General features: G+C 40.4%; 2 protein-coding genes across 2 annotated transcripts in view; one reads left to right on the top strand and one right to left on the bottom strand.

The window, feature by feature from the left end:
• cep89 (centrosomal protein 89) overlaps window positions 1–17,170 on the top strand; it is a gene marked incomplete at its 3' end in the record, with an annotated part of 61,152 nt that overhangs the window by 30,654 nt on the left and 13,328 nt on the right. The gene's annotated exons all lie outside the window — the stretch shown is intronic.
• On the bottom strand, window positions 1,388–17,151 carry LOC307254633 (E3 ubiquitin-protein ligase RNF182; the record flags this gene model as incomplete). The annotated part of the gene is made up of 2 exons (XM_080033089.1): window positions 1,388–2,130; window positions 17,088–17,151. 2 exons carry the CDS (start codon window positions 17,149–17,151, stop codon window positions 1,388–1,390), a joined length of 807 nt encoding a protein of 268 aa, XP_079889215.1.

Genomic DNA, 17,170 nt, shown 5'->3' on the forward strand with positions numbered 1-17,170 from the left:
AATATTGATCCGATGATATTCAGAGCAGCTAAGGGCAAGACAGGGACCAAAATGAACATATATTACATTTTGAGTTACCTGTAGCCTTAACAGCGAAAAACACATTTTATAACATATATTTGTAATGTTTTTACTGTCAATCAGTGTCTAAGAGTTGTCATTGTTTTAAACTGGTTGCCAAAATCGCACACAAGATGGATTTCCCCCTTTTTTGTTATGTGTAACTTTTATTTAGTCATGCTCATGCAATTATTTGTTAACTTAAAAGTGCAGTGTGTAAAGGGAATTGGCGTTTTTCAGAACATACTTGGTAGAAATGGAAAATAATATTCACAAGTATATCTTAATTAGTGTATAATTCCTTGAAAATAAGTGTTTTTTATCACCTCAGAATAAGCATTTGATGAATGGGAGCGTTTTGCAACGCCATGTTTCTACAGTAGCGCAGAACAGACAAACTTAACGACTTTACATGTTTTTATAAAAAGTGGGTGTACGCTGGAAATGCACTTATTGGAAGATGATGAACTACTATAGAATAAACAATTAAATACATCTTCACCTCATCACTTTATATTGTGAAAACAATTGAGGCAGTGGTGGGTGTAGCTTCTTGTCCTTGAACACCACCGTAATTTCCGGATATTCTTCTAACGGGAGGGTAGAGAGATGGAGCCTTGCAATCTAGAGCATTCCCCACAAGCTAACGCATAAATACAACCTTAATACACACCGCACCTTTAAGAAGATCATGAGGAAACCTAGTAAATCCCCTTGCCATTTAGTCTATGTTATTTAATTTGTAGTGCTCATTTTTCATCACAATGTGTTGTTTGTGTGCATGGTTTAGACTAGAGCTATACCAAAACATACAAACTTAAGGGGAAGTAATAAAGAGTTAATCCCGCTTTATCATCATGTAAAACTGACTGCATGTACAATTTTTGTACAATGTTGATAACTGAGGGCCCATACTCTATCAGTGCTGTCGTTATGTAATTCAAAGAATAGAAAGTCTGCTCTCAAATGTTATTCCAGTCCTAGGTCGTACACACAACACAGAACAAATAAAAGTTACAGAAATAAATCGCAGAAATGCAGGTATAGGTGCTACTCCAATAGAGTTTGGCGGGGGCTCTCTGTTCCGGTTGTCCAAACCAGTTTCTGAATTGCAGCTATCGGCTTAACAATGCACTGACCGTCATTAAAGGCAGTCTTCTTAGTTCTTTATAGTGGACAATTATTACCCTCAAGATGACTGACTGGTAGGCTTGTAAAGCCCGCATCATTTTCACCTGTTGTCCCCAATAGCTATCCGGGGAAAAAAAGAGTGAAATATTTTGTTACTGCATATGCCTAGGACCACCGGTTCTCTTAGAACTTCCCATCAGCCCCTGGTGGAGCAGTCACACATGCCCTGGCACAGACACTGGCAGAATCCATAAACCAGGCAAACTGTCAGGCTCGATGGGACCAAGCTAACAGAAACTATACCCAGTGTCACCCTCTGTATCACAAGCAAGTAGATCCCTAGAGGCAGTGAGCCAAAATATAAGAGACCCAACAGCCAGACCAGGATGCGTGGGACATGATTACAGAGCTTGGACAGGGCGTCCTGGTCAGCTGCACCATTGGAGCCCATCGATATTGAGTCCATGCTCTGCTCCGCATACATCTCAGAGCTGGCATTTCGGCTTGGGGAGGCCTGTGAGTCCCTCTGCACTTCCATTATAGTGATTACCAGGCAGTTGGAATTGTGAGAGGGGCTGGAGGAGGAGAAACTTTTTGGCGTCAGGACCACCTCCCTGTTGTGGTCAGAGCTCCAGGATTTGTCCTTCATTGCCAAGCGGGACATGATGTTAGCATCGTCAGGGAGCTCTGACACCTCATACTCCGGGATATCGGTTTGGTGTCGACAAAAAGGGCAGGAGATGAAGCCTGCCCCGTCAGCAATATCCAGGATCTTAAGAAGGCAGCGAGCGCAGACCCGGTGCAGGCAGTCCAGGATCTTAGGCTTGCGGTTATGGGCATTGTAGCGTTGGTAACAGATTTTACACTCTAATTCTTCTGGTGGATGACAGTCCTTCTCCTCCAACTCAGCCTGAGGACAGCTCATCTTCAAGTCATGTTCTGCGGAAGGAGAAAAAAAAAGACCCATTGAAAATAAATACTTTGAGTGTTGGTAATCCACTTAAGCTGGTGTTTATAACTGGTTTTATCTGCTGTCTCAAATACCAGCATGTCAGGCCTTGTTCACTGTTTGTACTGGCTGGTGATGAATTATTTATGGTGTGGGATTTGGATCATCAGTGTCATCCCAGAAGCCTGTGTGGCAAAGCAAGAGCCAGTATTGCTAATCATATTTGGGGCAAAGTGGTAGGGATGGCTGCTCCTTCAAAAAATGTTGTTGATTCAGTAATGTTGTGTAGAGTACAAGTAGACCAGGCGCTGAATTAAAGTTTTTTCATTGTTGCTTAACTTATTTGTTTATTATATAGAGCCATGTGTATCTGTTCAGATACAGAATTTTAGAGCATTGCGATTTCTTCGTTCAAAGCCATTTACTTTTATTTTGTTCAAAATGACTGTCACTGACTAAAGAAGTGTTACAGTTAGCATATGTATCTGTATGTGATGGCTAAATTCATGCAGGTGAAATGCAGGAAATAAAAATGTAACTAAAAAACCATCATTGAACAGTAAAGTAAAATATGTTGTCACTCATGCCTTGGAGCTATCCCAACTAATTTCATTGATACATATATAAAGATATGAGGAAATTGTAAAAGGGTCTTCATGGCATGTACACTAGAGACATTTTGGAGAATAGAAAATATAGACATACTCATTGATAAGATGTTACATTATCCATCCCCAAAATTGTGCATAAAAGCCCTGAGTTACATGCTTTAAACACAGTTGCCCTCACCTACCTCACTACCCATGAAGACAAATTTGGGTCATGATTTGGGGTAAAGGTTAGTGTGTGTTATTAACACTCGCCCTTTTTGAGTATTTGCTGATGCCTGCATCTTCTGTGCGATTGTACAGAATGGCTGACATCTATTGAAGCCCTTAAAGGCTGAGATGAGAAAACTCCAATGAACAGCAAGAAACTGTCAATCATCATTATTAAGGTCAAATAGCTGTTAGCGTCTATCCATAGAGACCAAGCATTTTAGACACGAGGCGAGGAGACCCCTCCTCCACTACTTTGCATCAGACTGTTACTGTGGCAGATATTGATTTTATCTGTTGCTACATAACCAGTCTTTTAAGATTTCAAGATCTGTAAAATCTGAAAACAATGTATTAATAACCTATGGTGGAATCTTGGTGCAGTAGCAACTAGGCAGTGCCTTGTTGTTCTTAGAGATGCAACAATGCATTTTTTTCCGGTTCCGATTCAAATCCGATCCTCTCATACAGTTGTACTATTTGTGTGAAAACCCTGCTTTATATGTAAATTACCTTCTTATATGTCTAGTCTTTAACATTAAATGAGGGTAGGAAACTCCACTCGTCTCTTCTCTGGAAATAGCCTGCAGCAAAATATGAAATATGAATGGTAGAGAAATATATTTCTAGATTTAAATATTTTTCATTGACTAATATTCTATTTTTTTCCGCCTAATATAACAAAACACAGTCACCAGCACACTATCCATGAACTATCCCTGACTCTCACTTTCGACTGCATTAAATGGCCAACACTGTTATTTGGCAGGATCCATTTACCTCCATTGGGGTGTTTACAAACACCAATACCGTTTTCAAAATAGATATATAATGTAACTCGCATAACTACAACCCGGCAACATATCACAAAACACCCCACACCCGAATGATAAATAATTATACACATTATTCAATTACAAAGTAAGCACCCTCTAACTCAATCCATCGGCTGGTACTCTCCCGGAACCATTAAAAGAGGTCCCAACCAAGGGGCCCTCTTTTACCCGAACACCCGGAAGTTCTGACAGACTGATACAATAAGCACAAACAGATATATTCTACCCACACTCTGCTCCTGATAAACAACACTTCCTGTTAAGGAGACAGTGAGGACCTCTGTTACAGTGCCTCAGCCATGCAGCTTACATGTCACAATACAGTCATGCAACACTGCAACTGTAACCTTCCTGTAATAATGTTTTAAAATGTTTAAGTCTTTTAAGATGAGTGCTTGAGGTTGTACTCAGGACCAAACATCACATACTGTATGGTCTCTTAAGGACCAGCCAGGTGCCTGTCCTCCTCCTTTGGGTGGCCGACTTGGTGTCCATAGAGGGGCACACCAAAACTAAGTCCTTGCCCCTCCTGCATATAAGAAACACAGATCAGGCCTCATTGCTTCTTGTTTTCCCAGTGTGGTCATGGAGCATGCCTAACATGTGCTCTTGCACAAAGGTAGTGGTAGGTTTTCATGCGCTCAAAAGTACATGCCCTTGTTGGATTCTAGTTCTGGCTTGAATGGATGTGTAGGACGTAGGTTGATGCTGGTCCTTCTCACAACTCAGGCCACGCGTCAAAATTGAACAACTACCACATTAGCCCCATCCACTTAAAACACATTGAGCTTGTTTGTAGCTGTTTGCGGTGTGAGGATATTATTATTTGCCTATGCTCGGGCAGGGTGGCAGGAAAGTAATAAGCTTGCCTTCAGTTATTGTTAAAGGTTGCCTATGCATGTCACTGTTAAAAATGAAATCATAGTCACACAAAAGTAATCCGACGCAATGATCACTTCTCCCCCCCATACTGTCTGTATTTGCTTTGTTTTGGTTTATTTTGTTATGTTGGGACGTTTCTAGGCGTCAATCAATTAAGCAGTGCACGTGGAGAGTGTTGAACCTTCAACCAATAACATCTGGAGTGTTGAACTATCAACCAATTACATTGTGAGGGCGCTCAGTCGCTGCCACAGCTCTGCACGAAGCAGACGAATGACTAGACGCTGGTTGAGATCTCCCTCCTCCGCGTGTCAGAGGTGCGAACAGACACCGACGTTCGGAGGAGGGCGAGAGGACACCAGTTTCCAATTATACATTGGCCTACAGTACATATCAGTGTGTTAGCCACTGAGCTAACCAAAGCTAACCCCAGTCAAGGAAGTGGAGAGGCTTCTGCTCTGTGCTCTGGGCTGAAAAGATAATTGAGAGGGATTATTTTTGTGTGACTATGATTCATATTTTCCTTAAAATGTCAGGTTTACTTGGTTAAATTCATTATGATCCAAGGAAAACCCAGTGCTCTAATGAGCTATAGTTGTTGTTTCCTCATTCCTGTTCCTGTGTTCCTCATTTCTTTCCTACTTACTTAATTGCATTTCACCCTCCCTTCAGTGAGATTATATATAAAGAAAAACCAGAGCAGCCAAGTCTCACGCTTTGGCCGTGAGACACACGCATATCAACCAGTTCACACGCTCACACGCCACACCTTCAATTTCTCACGCAGAGAAATTAATCCCCGTAATATATATATATATTTTTTGGTACTTTTACTTTGAAAGTCTTATTTTGAAAAGCTAAACGGACTGAGTTCCGTGACATCCTCTTTCTGCCATGCTTTCTGCACGCGCGGTTTCTTTATAGGTCCATGGCCGTGTGCAGCCCGTAGCCGCAGCAGCCACTTGGCAAACCACCACGGCCACGCCCCCCTGCGTTACACTACAAAACTAATAAAAGCCCGCCGCCTCCCAGTCCCGCCCTTTGTTCAAATTATATGGAAAATTAATGACAACAAGGACGCCGGTATTAAATGAACAAAGAGGTAAGAACACCTTAATTCAAATCAGTCACTTCACTTGATATATTCAAGCTTGTTTTGCATGTATTTGGGCTGGTTGACACACCAACACATTTTTGTTCTAAAATGTTGTCAACATTAATTGAATGAATGTATTGAGTAACTAAGCTTAGAGGTTACTGTGGGAAAAATATGTTCTGAGAAGACATCAAGTGTCATAGATTTAATATAATAATGGTGAATTGAAATTGGATAATTGGATAACCCATACAATGTTGAATACATATAGAATAATTACCTTTATTACAGTTTAACCAAATGTTTTAACAATAGGCTACAGGAGATATTTGAAAGCACTACACATGCATTGTAGGCTATTCAATTAAATTTGTGTCAGCGAAACCGTGAATGTTCTCTTTTACTTTACATAAAAATGAATGCAGAAAAGGCACACATTGCTTCATAAAAATTCACCAGAATGCAGGAAATTAAGTGTTTAATGCTCAAAATGTTCTGGGGGGAAACCCCAGACCCCCACTTACAATATGTCCACACCCAATGTTTAATTAAAACCTGTCCTACGCAATTCATGAATTTGTTTATTTTAATAAGATTTTTGATGTTTTATCACATTTTCCAATTGTCTTTTATTTCTGATTTATTATGAACAATATGTAAACTTGCAGGACACTAGCAAAAATTATTGGGTGGGAAAGAGGACACGGTTTTGGGTCCCTCGGCCAAAAAATCTCACTCCAAACTTTTGGTGAAACTTGGCAGCCCTGAGAAAAACAGTCATTCATCCATTTATCATGACCATGAAATATAGATTGAATAGGTGGGTTTTACACAGGCAATTGCCCAGCAGGCCTGTCTGTGACTTTCTGACTGTTAAATATTTCAGCTACAAGTCTTTAAAAATCATTCCGAAGCATGTCAGAAAGAAGCAGCTCTTGCTACATCAATCCCAGTAGATCCCAGAATTGACCTACTTTCCCCTGAAGTCCTAGACAAATAAATACTGTCATGAAATATCTCAGTGGTTGAAGCTTCCGGCTTTCCTACTGTGCAGATGCTTTTCTGCTTGCTCTCTCCTCCTCTTGCACTTTTTGCTTATATTCTTCTTTTTTGTCAATATAAATGTAGCAGTAGCTCCTGGATACATACAAATAACATACATTAATAGATACTACAGGCATTTTTAGAAACTTTTACGACCTCCTCAACAGAACGTGAAGAGGCCTACCAGCAGGACAAGCCTTTGGTGACTGGAAGTGAGGCGCTAAGCTAAAGCTAATTAGCAGCAAGATGCCTCCCTTATCAAACGAGGACTATCAAATACTCCTACAGAGGATTACAGCACTGGAAACAAAAGTGAATCGAATAGAAGTGAACGTGGAACCCTCCCCTGTAACTCAGTTAATGAGCTTTTAGACAACTTTAACGGCAAAATTACAAGTGTTATAGATGCTATTGCGCCCACTAAGATGAAGGTTGTCTCTGGTAAGAAAGGATCTCCTTGGAAAAATACCCCGCAGGTCAGAATAGAAAAAAGAGAGTGCCGTAAAGCAGAACGCAGGTGGCGAAAAACAAATCTCCAGGTTCATTATGACATCTTCAAAGAGAAACTGTGCACGTTTAACTCAGAACTGAGAAATGCAAGGCAGTCTTTCTTTTCTGACATCATCACCAAAAACAACAACAATGCACATGCCCTGTTTGCTACTGTCGACAGATTAACAAACCCTCCTGTGTCAGTAGCATCTCTCCACGAGGGCCTGCAATTAATTTGCCTCCTTCTTTACTGACAAAATTCACAAAATTAGACAACCTGTCACTGCATCAATACAAAGTTCAACATATGTGTTATCGCTATGCCCACTTAAAATCAATCCAAATGCAATGACACAATTTTATCTGATAAACCACAAAAACCTGGAGGGCATTATACAACACCTGAACTCCTCCTCCTGTTGCCTTGACATTCTGCCCACAGGCTTCGTTAAAACTGTTTTTAGCTGTATGGCCTCAGATGTTCTACAAATTGTCAACATGTCCCTTCGGACAGGTGTATTCCCACAGGCCCTGAAAACAGCAGTCATCAAGCCACCAGAACAATCTAGATACATCACTCATGAATAATCATAGGCCCATATCTAACCTACCATTTTTAAGCAAAATCATTGAAAAAGCTGTTTATCAACAGCTAAATAACTATTTAGCAATGAACAACTGCTTTGATGTTTTCCAGTCAGGATTTTGACAACACCACAGCACTGAGACTGCTCTGGTTAAGGTCCTCAATGACATCCACTTAAACACAGAGAGTGGCAAAAGTTCTGTCTTAGTTTTACTGGATCTCAGTGCCGCTTTTGACACAGTTGACCACAACATATTACTAGATCGACTAGCAAACTGGGTTGGACTTTCTGGAACTGTACTAAACTGGTTTGAATCCTACTTAAAGGACAGAGACTACTATGTGTCTATAGGCAATTTCATATCTGAGCGGACACATATTGAATGCGGTTCCATTCTTGGGCCTCTTCTGTTTAACATCTACATGCTCCCACTAGCTCAGATTATGAATAAGAACAAATTATGCTACCATAATTATGCAGACGACACACAAATGTACTTAACCATATCACCAGGAGACTACAGTCCTATACAAGCACTGAGTAAGTGCATTGAACAAATCAATGATTGGATGTGCCAAAATTTCGTTCAATTAAACAACGACAGAACTGAAGTAATTGTCTTTGGTGCCAAAGATGAACAATTAAAAGTCAGCTCACAGCTTACATCGGTTATGTTAGAAACCACACACCAAGCCAGAATTCTTGGTGTTGTCATAGACTCAGACTTGAATTTCAAGAAACATATTAAATCAAGTAATAAATCAGCATACTACCACCTTAAAAACATATCAAGAATTAAAGGGCTTATGTCTCAGCAAGATTTTGAAAAACTTGTCCATGCATTTATCTTTAGTAGACTTGACTACTGTAACAGTGTCCTTGCAGGCCTTCCAAAAAAATCTATCAGACAGCTTCAGCTAATTCAGAACGCTGCTGCTCGAGTCCTCACTAGGACCAAAAAAGTGGATCACATTACCCCAGTTCTGAGGTCTTTACACTGGCTTCCTGTCACTCAAAGAATTGATTTCAAAATATTGATGTTGGTTTATAAAGCACTAAATGGTTTAGGGTCTAAATACATTACTTATCTGCTGATACGTTATGAACCGTCCAGAGCCCTTAGGTCGTCTGGGACAGGTCTACTTACAGTCCCAAGAGTTAGGACTAAACAAGGAGAAGCAGCTTTTAGTTTTTATGCACCAAATATTTGGAACAAACTCCCAGAAAACTTGAGGTCTGCTGCAACCCCCAGTTCTTTTAAATCGAGTCTGAAGACTTTTCTGTTTCCATTTTAACCTGTACTTTTTATTTTATTTAAATGTTCTACTTCTTTTCATTCGCTTTTAAATGTCTTCTAATGTGTTTTATGTATTTTAATCTTGCCCCTGCAAAGCACTTTGAATGGCCTTGTGTCTGAATTGTGCTATATAAATGAACTTGCCTTGCCTATCAGTGGGATTGTGCAAGAGCAAGTCGAGCTTGTTTTGCAAAATGCAACATTAAATAAAATGTGAAGGTTAAAATCAAATTGTAATCCTTTTTCCCAGAAATAATTGTATGCCCCTTTACCTTCAGGTGTCTTACCTTTATTGAAGCATTATTGATATTGTTAACACCAGCTTGTTGTACTCTTTTATGTTCTTTTATTGGATCATTGCTTTCTTTTTAATTGTACCTTCACCAACTGTCGATGTGAAATTCCTCTCTGCAGGTGCCAGAAATATGTTTCCCGTTTTGAGATTCTGATTGATCAACACATGCCTATAAACTTTAATTTCACACTTGTAGTTAAGCTGGGTACAAACCAATTAAGCCTGGGAGTCACACACTCTCAATATATTGTTCTATTCCAGGCGGCCGATTCTATATTTTTTTCCAGCAAGATAAACCTAATAAAGTGGCCAGTGAGTGTATTTTGCTGTTCAATTTGGAGGACTTGTTGATTGGAACAGTATATACCTCTGCCTACTGAGTCCCTACACACTGTTTCATAAATTCAGTGTGACACAATATTGCTTTACTTGACCCAGTACCAATTGGGGGTTTTGACCTGGTGTGGATGTTAGCTTTATATTACTGTTGGGTTAATGGATCAAAACAACCCTTTTGTTATGTGGTTTTCTACCCATAAGTAGGTGCAGAGCCATGTTAACCCAGCACTGCATCGGTGATATATTAACCCATGCTGGAACAAATTATAACCCGGGGATGTTTAGATGTCCAGCTCCATTCACTGTATTTTGTAGATAGTCCCGAGCTCTCATATAAGGGAGACCAGTAAAAATGTTGCCCCTTGCGGAAAAGCAATGTATCACTTAAAGTTCTACAAAGTCAGGTCAGTATTTTTAAAAGCAAAAAGGGCTTTGAACAATAGGTTTGGTCACGTAATGGAAAATACTTTGATCACCAAGATAAAAGCAAAGTCTTAGCTGGGTTGTCACAGCTAAAGAAGTCTATACAATACTGAGCTCCAGACGCTCTGATGGATCAGCCAGAATTACAAGACAGTCAATATTCTGTATAGATCTTGGCAGGATGAACTATATCAAACGCCGTGTTAACTTGCATTTATAGCATACTGTATGGGGAAAATGCCTTGTGCTTTTAGCTACTAAGTCCCGCTTGCTAACTTGGGGCTAGGTTTAGATTCACAGCATACAGTAACTTTGTCGATTGCCCCTGACAAGGTTTTACCTATTTTGCTATAAAGAGTGCAGAACTCTAAAACAAAAGCTCAAACATATCAATTACTATTCAGGATTTTTGTGTGTATGTTTGATTGGCATGTGATTTGTGAAAAATTAATTTACATATGGTAGGCAAAATGGGACATACAACCATCCATTGTGTTCTCTGCTCCCCTGTCCATTCCTATCTCTCCTCATTTCAATGTGGATTGTTGAGGATAGCTTTGACCTTTGCTGTCAGAATATCTGCTTGGTGATGCTTCTCTGAATCATGCCATTGATCCAGAGGATTATGTTCACGCTGCTGTTGGCAGAGCTTTCATCCCTGTTAACAACAATCAAAAAACAGAGCAGTCTTTTGGAGAAAAAAAAACCCATGAAACCTCTTTAGACCGACCTGTCAGTTATTGTGTATGTGATGCCTGTTTGTGTGTGCTATTGGCAGAAATGCTGCTGCTACACCCTCTTTCTCTGACGTTTTTCAAACCTAGGAGCAGAGGTTAACTTACCGTATCTACTACACATCTTTTATTACACTAACCCCCATAGTGTTATCCTGTGCCATTGCAAGCCAACCTCCAATAAGCCTCCAATCACCTGTGGATTCTCTGCACCACAAGAGCTTCACTCCTCAGCAAAGGTCAGATGTTTTTAACCAGAAGGTCATGCCAGCTGAAGCTTGTGAGAATTGGCAATAAATGTCATTATTCCATAAATCTTTGAGCCGGAAAAAAAAAAGAAATTGCTGTACACTTAATTCAGTTTTTTAACCCCACCCTGCTGTTAGCCACTAAAAGGCAACACGTACAACCTCATTGTTTTCCTGTTGGCCTCCAGGACCTAAGAATTGCTCCAACAGGCTTGCATTGTCTACCACTGGAAGAGGGAATTTTTTTTTGTTTCTTCTCCTTTACCCACAATATTACTTCCCCCTGTTCCACTGCATGTCTGCTGCAGATAGATACCTGTTATACATTCAGTTTAACCTCCTTTATGGTCTGCTTTTTCACTATACTCTTATTCAAAATATCCCCTTTTTCTCTTATTAGATGCAGTAAGATCGGCTGTAGAGTAGTGACACCTTCATGACACCTACTTTGTTTTCTTATGCTAATGTTCAGGACAGCCAATTTCTGCAGAAAAGGTCAGTCTGATTACACATGGAATGATGCTTTCGAGTTGAGGAAATGTACTTATTGCTGCAGGGAGTTTAAACGTTTGAACTTGTGAATTAATGAAGCGGATTAAAAGGTAGGAAGTTGTGAGTGAGGTTTGTTAGGTGTTAAGGTGCAGTCAGTGATTCTGGAGAATGCTAATGGAAAAAATCACTTTCCCGCCTCATGATCCGCTACCTGGGTGCCCTGAGAAAAAGATGGAGATACACAGCCTAGGCTCTGTTAACTAGCTAGTTACGATGGGCCCCCTTTATTTACATATCAATATACAGAGCATAGGCTGTGTATTAAACCCTAATAACTCTGGAATTTCTTGCCAGCGCACACACACACACACAGTAAGTACAGGTAGTGGATCGTGAGGATATATTATTCTTGGATTTTGACAAAAAGTGATTATTAGAACAGTTGGTTTCCAGCTGATTCAACCTTTTATTAAAATAATGGCAGATTGCCAGATAAAGGAAAAGAAGGTTGTCCAAGAAGTAGCCTTAAACACATGCTCAAGATTTAGTCAACGTTAGCAGCAGTTGTTGGCTTCAGCACATACTGTATATTATATAATAGTTCTTCAGCAAGAGGAGGAACATATGCCATGTGCTGATGCTCGATTGGCTTTTGAACAGGTGGTAGGACCCAAAGGATCGGCCTCAGCTGGTTTCTCATGAACAAAAATAAATAGTTGACTTTCATTTTAGAAAATAAATGGAGTGAAGCCAGCTTCAAGCAAAAAACTCAAGTGTGCTGCTTGTCAATGCAACTTTATACTTTCCCCCCACAACATCAACCTGTAGCTTCTCGGTCGCACCAAAGTAATGCTATTGTCAAGTCTGGACACCATATACATAACCTATATACTCAATAAAATCCATCATAATACATTTCAGGCATGGGAGACTAAAATGTTCAGATGTACAGTAAAGCATTATACATACGTAGAAAGCTATTGCTCACATGCAAAATTAGCACCATTTTGTCTTGTGTTTTTCAAAACTATCCTGACAGACAGGAGGTCCTTATCTTAACATATTTAGTTTGGAAGAAACATGGCTGGGACTAATATAAGTCCTCACACAAACACACACACACACACACAACGTATAGCCAACAGCAGAAGACAGCATGTGTACCGAGTATAGTTCTCAGGTGTGTGTGCGCACTTCAAGTGAATTGTGCTCTGTGAAACCTATGTGGAGTGATATGAAGAGGGCTTAAAAATGAATGGAAAACAATGGATAGTAATTTATTTAAAAAAAATGTGTGGAGAAGGTCAGCCAGCCTCTGGACCACAGCTTGGAGGTAGGATATATTGGTTTGGCTTTGCTCAGCTCAGCTTGTTGCGAACGCTAAATGTCACCGCTTCAGCTGGGCTGATGCTGGCGCCCAGCTGCCTCCCCGGGGGGCTGATGAAGATCCAGGCCAAGCTTGGTAAACATTACGCTCTCCAGATTTTACTGGCTTAACACAACATACCAATTTCATTCATTACCGAGCACAATTTAACAAGCCGGTTGTGGGGAGAACAAGGGCCATATGAAGGGTTTTATGACTTTCTCAACACTGACAAATCAGAATCAGAGCTAGGGCCACGGTAAATAGCATGTCACTGTTGCCAACCTCTAAGTACGTCTGACTATGGCATGGTGGTGGCTGGCTGATGAACTGCCACCTAGTAATCACCTAGAATGCAGAGACGCGGCCACTGGTTGAAGAGAGGAGAGTGAGTCACTTATGACGGATTGAATGGGCAAGCGAGCCTGTATTTCCTGCACGTACAGCTCTTAAGAAGACGAAGCACGTGTAGAATTAAAGACAAGCCTGCAGCAAAAAAATATTCTGAAATACTTCTTTTAGCTATATGTAGATTATTTTTCCATCAATGCTAATCTGATTATTTGTTCTACTTCAGTGGGGTCTTGAGATGTGTACCAAATTGCATTGTTAATCATTGTGACATTGTCTCGCTCTCTCTCTTCCACTCACTCACACACACACACACACACACACACGCACACACATGGACACACATGCCACCCTGCACTCCACAGTGTTTGGTAATGTGTCAGTAAATAAAAGCTAGGTCAGACCTCCTAATGACTAATGAGTCACACATATTACTTGCGACACAATTGACTGCTTAACTCGCACTATGCACAGTATGTATATTGCTGAAACACTATGCCTACAATGTGTGGCCTGTTCTAAACACAGTTTAACTGCACCACAGATATGAGTTGAGTGAAAACCACCACTTGCTGGTCTGATGATGCATTAAACATATGTCTTACATGTAGCTATTAATGCTTGATTGTCATTCATAGCTAGCCTGGCTCCGCCCGCCCGCCTACTTCCGGCCAAATTTCATTTTCCCTTCAGTAGTCAGTCTGGGTGTACAGTGCATTTCCCAGCTTTCGCCGGAGAATCTACAGTCGTCCAATCAGCGAACAGAACGATGACGTCGAAGTCGCGCTCCAGTTTCAGTTGAATGCTGCGTTCCTTTATACTCGGAAGAAGGAGATTTCCGACTTGGTAGTTCCGAGTTCCGACCTGTCTGTGTTCCAGTGCATCTGCTCGCGAAAGTATGGACGCCTAAAACCTTTCTCGTCCAAATAACTAAACGTTAGGCTCTAACAAGTTACTGTTGCCAGGTACCGGTAGATTCATAGACTACAATATGTAGTGAAGTCAGAAATTTCCGAGTTCCCTGTCCAACTGGAACGCACCATCAAAAGCCGGCTCATGACACACGTGACGACCAAACGTGATGCGATTGGTTGGCTAATCCAGAGTGGCACTGGGCAGATCCAATAGTTTTAAACTTCGACAGACACCCGCCTCCAAGTGAGTGAACGTTTGCCAATTACAGCACTTCCAGACCTTCTGTACAAATGAAATGAAGTACGATGGTCTGGTTGGACCAGGCTAACTCATAGCTATATATGATTTAAAATAAAAAGTTAAACATACCAGTTCCAGTAAAATAACAGGTGATCTGAGGTGTATGCCAAAATCTAAACATTATCAAAATATGCCATGTCTGTAAAACACCAAGAGTGACACTATCCAGGGTGCAACTGTCATTGTTAATGATAAAACAAATTGTATCATATCAATATCAGAGCTGATCTTAAGCCTGTAAGAGATATTTAAATGGATGAGATAGGTATGTAATGACAATGTTTTAAATGGTATGCTTTGGGTAAGGGCCTTTACGTACATATTTCACATGAGCCTGACAGATGACAAGGCCTGACCATTTACGACTTAACCTACCTACTGTGTGTCCCTGTGTCTTGTGTCTGTGTCACGTAAGGTACAGGCATATAAAAGGGCTCAGAGACTTAGATGACTATTTGGTCAGAAAGGTATACTTATAAGAGCATGTGGGTAGTGTTTGAACGTCATTGATTCTTTCTTTTAACAGCAGGCATTTTCAATTAGCTTCCTGCTGAACAAACCTGCTTTCCACTCTGTGTCCGCCACCCACTGAGCCTCCTGGTACTTTGCCATTCTGTTTATATGTGGCAGTCAACTGCAGCATTTGGATTGCTTTTAGCAAAGTCAATGAAAGCACATGTCAATAAGTACATGTTTGTGTCATTTGGATAAGGTAGAAAGCTACTGAATACTATAGTTAATCCCACCAAAGTATAAAAAGCACATTTCATGGATCTGAATTGTGCCGCCTCTGATGTAGGTGTTTTTTTTTATTTTTAATTACAAATTTAAGGTCCGACCTTAGTATAGTTAGATAGTATACGGTCACAGAGCAGTACATAGAAACACATACATGTATATTAATTAAATATTTGACATGCTCTCAGCTCTCAAGTCTGTCCTGGGCAATTAATTACTTTTTTTCCGTTCAGTTCCTTTCAGATTTTAATCTGTTTCTTTGAAATCTCTCTCTCTCTCTCTCTCTCTCTCTCTCTTTCTCTCTCTCTCTCTCTCTCTCTCTCTCTCTCTCTCTCTCTCTCTGAAGCCAGGCCCATACATTAACACTGTAAAATGTAGAGGAAAGTGGTAAATGTTAAGAAATTACAGAATTGTCCACCTCGTAGAAGTGCACAACCATAGACTGAATCATAGAATATGTGAAATATCATTGCTTTAAAGTCAGTGATAAGGTGATATGGTTTTTAACCAAGGTAATTGACTACAATCAGTTATATATATAATACAGGTATTTAGGTATGAAAAACAATTTCATCCCTTGTTTTCTTAAAAAAAACTGTTTTGTTCCAGCTACCTGGTGCCCTGATTTATGATTCCTTTGTTTAGCATTCCATTTTATCAAAAGCAATGAGTTGGGAAACATGTATCCCGCTGTCTTCTTGAATGTGATTGGTGGGCTAACTAGAAAGCATTTAGACATCTGGATGTGCTTTTTTCTGAAAAAGGCTTTATAACGAGAAGCCACATTCAAAGTGCTTTGTAGTTGCTCCCTGTTGCTATCTGTCAACAAAAGGCATCGTGTTTGAGTCGTTACAACTCAACAGTCGTCTGATCCGGTTTCATAATGACTAGATTCAAAAGAAGCCTTATAGATGAATCAGTATCAATGTACATGTATACTCTTGTACATGTCTTCCATAATTAAGTCTAGACAAGAAAGCTACTTAATAATCCACGCTTATCTACAGTGAAAGGGTCAACACAACTTGTTTGTTTTCCCCTATACAGAATAAACACACTTTGCAGACACAATTAAGAAGCCATCATCAAGCGCACACTATCTGTCCTTAGACAGACCTTGTTTTCTTCTCACCACTAAATCTTCTCTAACTGCAGAGCACATAGCAGCAACTCACAGTGTCTACCCTCGTTTTCCTTTGATACATCTTTATTATCCTCTGCCTCTCCTTCACTCTCTTACAGTGTTGTCTTTCATTGATTCTAATATTAATGGCCCTCCTTTTGATTTATTGTTGTGATTGTTATTCTGCTTGAGCTGAGGTCAAGTAGTTGAACATATATCGGTTTACATATAGTCCACTTGTAAGAGTGTGTGTGTGTGTGTGTGTGTGTGTGTGTGTGTGTGTGCTGCACTTGCCGCAGTAGTTCTAAACTGTCGGCAGCTCAACAGCTGCTGTTCTGCTGATACAGAAACTTAAATCCAAATCTAGACAGAAATATGATGTGCTGGTCACACATACACACACACACACAAGTGCACATCCTCCAAACCAAATTAACACAAAATGCAGTAAATGAACAGATGCACTCTCCTACCAGACTCTTCATAGAGGACCTGCAGTTTAGTGTGTGTGTGTGTGTGTGTGTGTGTGTGTGTGTGTGTGTGTGTGTGTGTGTGTGTGTGTGTTTCTCACCTTGTCCCAATGCGTGTGACTCCCCCTCCTCCACTCCAGTTGTTTCTGCTGCGCTGTCCTTCATGTAAATCCACCTCCTTCAT

The sequence above is a fragment of the Ammodytes marinus genome (assembly GCF_949987685.1).
Source record: "Ammodytes marinus genome assembly, chromosome: 1".
In the NCBI taxonomy this organism is placed as follows: domain Eukaryota; kingdom Metazoa; phylum Chordata; class Actinopteri; order Uranoscopiformes; family Ammodytidae; genus Ammodytes; species Ammodytes marinus.